Here is a 4461-nt window from a genome sequence, read left to right on the forward strand (position 1 = left end):
GAGCCTCAGTAGAGGGAAAATGTGGCCTTGAGAATCCAATTCTGTTTCTTTTCTTTTTTCCTTCTTCTTTTGCTGGTCCTAGGACTTGAACTCAGGGCCTGTGGGCTCGCTTTTCCTGAGCTTTTGTGCTCAAAGCTAGCATTCTACGACTTGAGCTACAATTCTCCTTCCAGCCTTTTTTTGTTTTGTTTTGTTTTTGATAGTTAATTAGAGCTCAGAGTCTCTCGGGGCTTTCCCACCCAGGTTGGCTTTGAACCACGATCCTCAGATCTCAGCCTCCTGAGTAGTTAGGATGACAGGCATGAGCCACCGGCCCTCAACCCAGTCCTGCTGGCTTGTTTCCCCCTCCAGGATGATACAGCTTGTCACTTCCCCCTAGGGAAGGCCCCAGGATGGCCGATTACACGGTGACACCTGATGATGAGTACGATGTCCTCATCCAAGATGAGGAGGGGAATGAGACCATCTGGCCAGAGTCCTGTGACCCATATCCGGTCAGCATCCTCACGGCTCAGCAGATGCCCTGGCTCTTCTCCATCATCTGCGTGCTGGGTCTCCTGGACGGTGTGTTGATGGTGTTTCTCCTGGTAAAACACAAAGGCCTCAAACACCAGGGGAACGTCTATTTCCTCCAGTTGGCTGTCTCGAACTTCTGCTTCTGGCTTCCCCTGCCTTTCTGGGCTCACCCGATCTCCCAGCAGACAAATCTGGGGGATCTCACGTGTACCGTGGTCACCGGCTACCACTCAGTGGCCGTGTACAGCAAGGTGGCCTTCCTGGTTGTGCTGATCCTGCAGAGGTATCAAGCATTCTTGCACGCGCGATGGCTGACTCCGGGCCTGGAAACCACAGCTGGGAAAATCCTCACCAGCATTCTGGCTTGGGGATTGGCTGTGGGGGTGAATTTGCCCGAGTTGGCCTTCTATCAACCTTCCCTGCGGAGTCAGACGTGGAAATGTGCTTGGAGCCAGCAGCCCTTTCCACCATCAGCCGAGCCCTCCTGGAAATACTTCCTGACCTTAAAAATGAACATTCTGCTCCTGGCAATCCCTTTGGCTGTATGGTTATTCTGTGGCGTGCGGATGAGTTCCACATTGACCTTGAGCACCCGGCAGGATGACCTTGCCCGGCTGGTTTTCCTGCTGATGCTGATCTTCCTTCTCACGTGGGCACCGTACCAGGTTGCCCTGCTCCTCTCCACCCTCCAGCCTCCCTCCACACCCCTGCAGGACTGCAAGATCCGGCACAAGCTGGACACTGGCGTCCAGATCACCAGAATAATCGCCATCACCCACTGTGGCATCAGTGCTATCCTCTACTTGCTACTGGATGTGGTGTGTAAGAGCCGCGTCTGCAGGCGGCTTCTGGGCTGTGGCGATGGCTCTCTGAGGCTCCGTGACCAAAACTCCTCTGCCTCAGTATCCCCAGGACAGCGCCAGGACCATTGCACTCACGTCTAAGTGAGCCTGTGTCAAAAGCAGGGCCGATGGCCGTGCATGTGGGTCGCTTTGCGTGGTTTTGTGTGATTGTGTGTGGATGTGAACCAAGCAGTAGAACACCCTCCTAGAAATAGGGTGCTTAAAGGCTAGCGTGCCCAGGCCCTGAGCTCAAGCCCTAGCCCCAATTACTTGCACACACACACACACACACACACACACACACACACACACACACACACGATGACACCTTAAGAAAGACAGACATCCAACAATGGCTCTCTGATTTTTATTTCTTTCCAAGTGACAACAGGAGATCAAGAAGGCCAGACAGGGGGTACTGGAGCTCAGTCCATGTAGGAATCGGGGAGCAGGCTCCTGGGGAGTCTGGGTCATCTTCTTTTTGAGTTTTACTTCTCTAGGAAAGCACAGGCATCCAGGAGTGCTGCGGGATGAGTTCAGAAATGGAGGTTTGAGTAAATCAGGAGAAACCAATAGATTAAGAAGGCAAGCCAGATGCTGGAGACCAGGGCTCATGCTGTAGTCCCAGGCTGGCCGGGAACTCAGGATTTTCCTACCTCTGCCTTCGCTAGTGCTGGGATTATAGACATGTATTACCCTGCTCGGCCCTGTTTAGCTTTGTCTGTCTAGTGAAAGTTACGAATCCTTCTGGAAGAAAATATGTACGTAATAAAAAAAAATTCAAAAAGCACTTCTAAAAGTCATCACCTTCTTCTTTTTAATCCAGTATGTTTTTAATGAACAGTACATAAAACTGTCGAAGCAATTTTTTTTTAAAGTGGCTGATTTTTGGAAAACATCTTCGTTTAAAAGGATTCTTGTTGGGCGCTGGTGGCTCATGCCTACATTCCTAGCTACTCAGGAGATCTGAGGATCGCGGTTCGAAGCCAGCCCAGTCAGAAAAGTCCATGAGACTCTTATCTCTAATAAATTATGGAGAAAAAGCCAGAAATGGCACTGTGGCTCAAGTGGTAGAGCACTAGTCTTGAGCATAAAAAAGGCTCTGGGACAGCACCTAGGCCTTGAGTACAAGCCCCGGGACTGGCAAAAAAAAAGAGAAAAAAATCCTTAGTAGAAGAAAAAAAAAGAAAGAAAAATAAAATAAAAAAAGAATCCTTAGTTAAATATAGTCCTTAGTTCAAATAAGGGACAAGGTTATTTTTCCTGTTGAGCATTTTTTAAAGTTAAGTTCACAAGAAGACTTTGCATTTCAAAATACAACTTCTTTTTATGAAGTATTTTTATTTAATGATCTTTTGTTGTTGCTCTTGTTTCTTTGGTACCCAGGAATCGAACCCAGGGCCTCATGCATGCTAGGCAAACACTCTCCCATTAAACCACAATCCCAGCCCCCTCAAAAATCCTACTTCTGGGCACCAGTGGCTCACGCCTGTCATCCTAGCTACTCAGGAGGCTGAGATCTGAGGATCCTGGTTCAAAAACCAGCCCAGGCTGAGAAGTTATAAAACTCTTATTCTCCAATGAACCACCACACACACAAAAAGTTAGAAGTGGAGCCGTGGCTCAAACGGTAGAGCATCTTTTAAAGCCCAGGGACAGCAGGAGGCCCTGAGTTCAAATCCTACCATGGGCACCAAAATAAAAATGATAAAGAAATAAATGGAATTAGAATCGAACATTTTCCTGATGGTGATGGATTTTCCCACAATGCAGCTGTACCCACACACGCACCCCTAGACCTTTACCCTGACCTTCACACACGCTGCTACCCAGGGAAGCTCCACTTACGGGAGGTGGAGCATTGTGTCAGTGTAGTTGTGGCGGTGACATACTGCTGTCCCAAGAACTTCACATAGGTTGTTTTGCCCTGCAGTCTGGCTAGACACTCGGTGTTGTCATTGAATAGGAGGTTTTTCGTGTCCGACTGGAATAGACAAAACTCGCCCGGACACTTCTGTCCAGTTCTTCCAAACAGAATCTGGGACAGAAAAACAGACAATAAGGGAATAACACCACAAAGACTGGAGGGTGTGCTGGAGGATCGCAGTTTGAGGCCAGCCCAGGCAGGAAAGTCCCCATGAGACTCTTATCTCCAATGAACCACCAGAAAGTTGGAAGTGGCGCTGTGGCTCAAGTGGTAGAGCGCCAGCCTTGAGCTGAAGAGCTGAGGGACAGCACCCAGGCCCTGAGTTCAAGCCCCATGACCGACAAAAAAAATAAAATAAAACAACAACACACCAGTGATCATGATGCCGCATACCTGTTGCTCCAGCAACACTTGTTCAACGACGTTTGCCTTCTCTGACCGAGATACCACAGCGTGGTTTGGGGCCATAGCCAGGTGACAGCTCCGAGCCTCAGTCACCGGCTTCCGAGAGCCATCCAGACACAACAGCTCATAGTCCTCAAGTTTTAAGTCTCTAGCCCATGCCTCTGTGTTTTTTCCTGGCAAGAGAAGAAAGGTGGCATCAACCCCGGAGGCCCTATTTGGTCCTGGAGTCCCAGGTAACGGTCTTATTGGGGCTTTCGTGAAGACAGAATGAATGAACCTTTGTCCTGCACGAGCTATGTGGACTCTGCCTATTCCTAACACTGGAGTTGTAGGCACGTGTTAACATGCTATTCAGGGAGAAAGCCAAGTGAACACCTGCTACCAAAGTTCTGTTTCTAACCTGGGGCCCAGTGGTTCATTCATGTCTGCGATCCCAACTGTAAAAGAAGTATAAAAATAGGAGGTTCACAGTCCAAGCCAGCCCAGATAGGAGACTCTATTCAAGAAAAATAAATAGATAAAGGCAAGGCCGGGGGTCCTGGTAGCTCACACCTGTCATCCCAGCTACTCAGGAGGCTGAGATCTGAGGATCATGGTTCAAAGCCCACCCAGGCAGGAAAGTATAGAAGACTCAGTCTTTGATTAACCACCAAAAAGGCAGAATGGCTCAAATGGTAGAACACTACCTTTAAGCAAAAAAGCATAGAGACAGTGCCCATGTTTTGGACTCAGGATTCTTCTTCTTCTTCTTCTTCTTCTTCTTCTTCTTCT

The 4461-nt window shown here is 48.7% G+C and overlaps 2 protein-coding genes across 4 annotated transcripts in view; one reads left to right on the forward strand and one right to left on the reverse strand.

Annotated features, from left to right (window-relative positions):
* The window catches only part of Ccrl2 (chemokine (C-C motif) receptor-like 2), a 3739-nt gene extending 2124 nt beyond the window's left edge, over positions 1-1615 (forward strand). For 2 of the 3 annotated variants that reach the window (XM_013030310.1, XM_013030309.1), the window contains exon 2: positions 352-1615. In XM_013030310.1, coding sequence (XP_012885764.1) covers positions 393-1460 — 1068 coding nt within the window. In that variant the 5' untranslated portion in view covers positions 352-392 and the 3' untranslated portion in view covers positions 1461-1615. The remainder of the gene's footprint in view (positions 1-351) is intronic. The other variant, XM_013030311.1, reaches the window with a different exon arrangement.
* Positions 1616-1705: 90 nt separating this feature from the next.
* The window catches only part of Ltf (lactotransferrin), a 14169-nt gene continuing 11413 nt past the window's right edge, over positions 1706-4461 (reverse strand). Inside the window, exons 10-12 of the mRNA XM_013030218.1 lie at positions 3679-3863; positions 3207-3396; positions 1706-1881 (exon numbers count right to left, since the gene is read on the reverse strand). Coding sequence (XP_012885672.1) covers positions 1847-1881; positions 3207-3396; positions 3679-3863 — 410 coding nt within the window. The 3' untranslated portion in view covers positions 1706-1846. The remainder of the gene's footprint in view (positions 1882-3206; positions 3397-3678; positions 3864-4461) is intronic.

The sequence above is a fragment of the Dipodomys ordii genome, unplaced genomic scaffold (genome assembly GCF_000151885.1).
Source record: "Dipodomys ordii isolate 6190 unplaced genomic scaffold, Dord_2.0 Scaffold128, whole genome shotgun sequence".
NCBI classification, from domain to species: Eukaryota; Metazoa; Chordata; class Mammalia; order Rodentia; family Heteromyidae; genus Dipodomys; species Dipodomys ordii.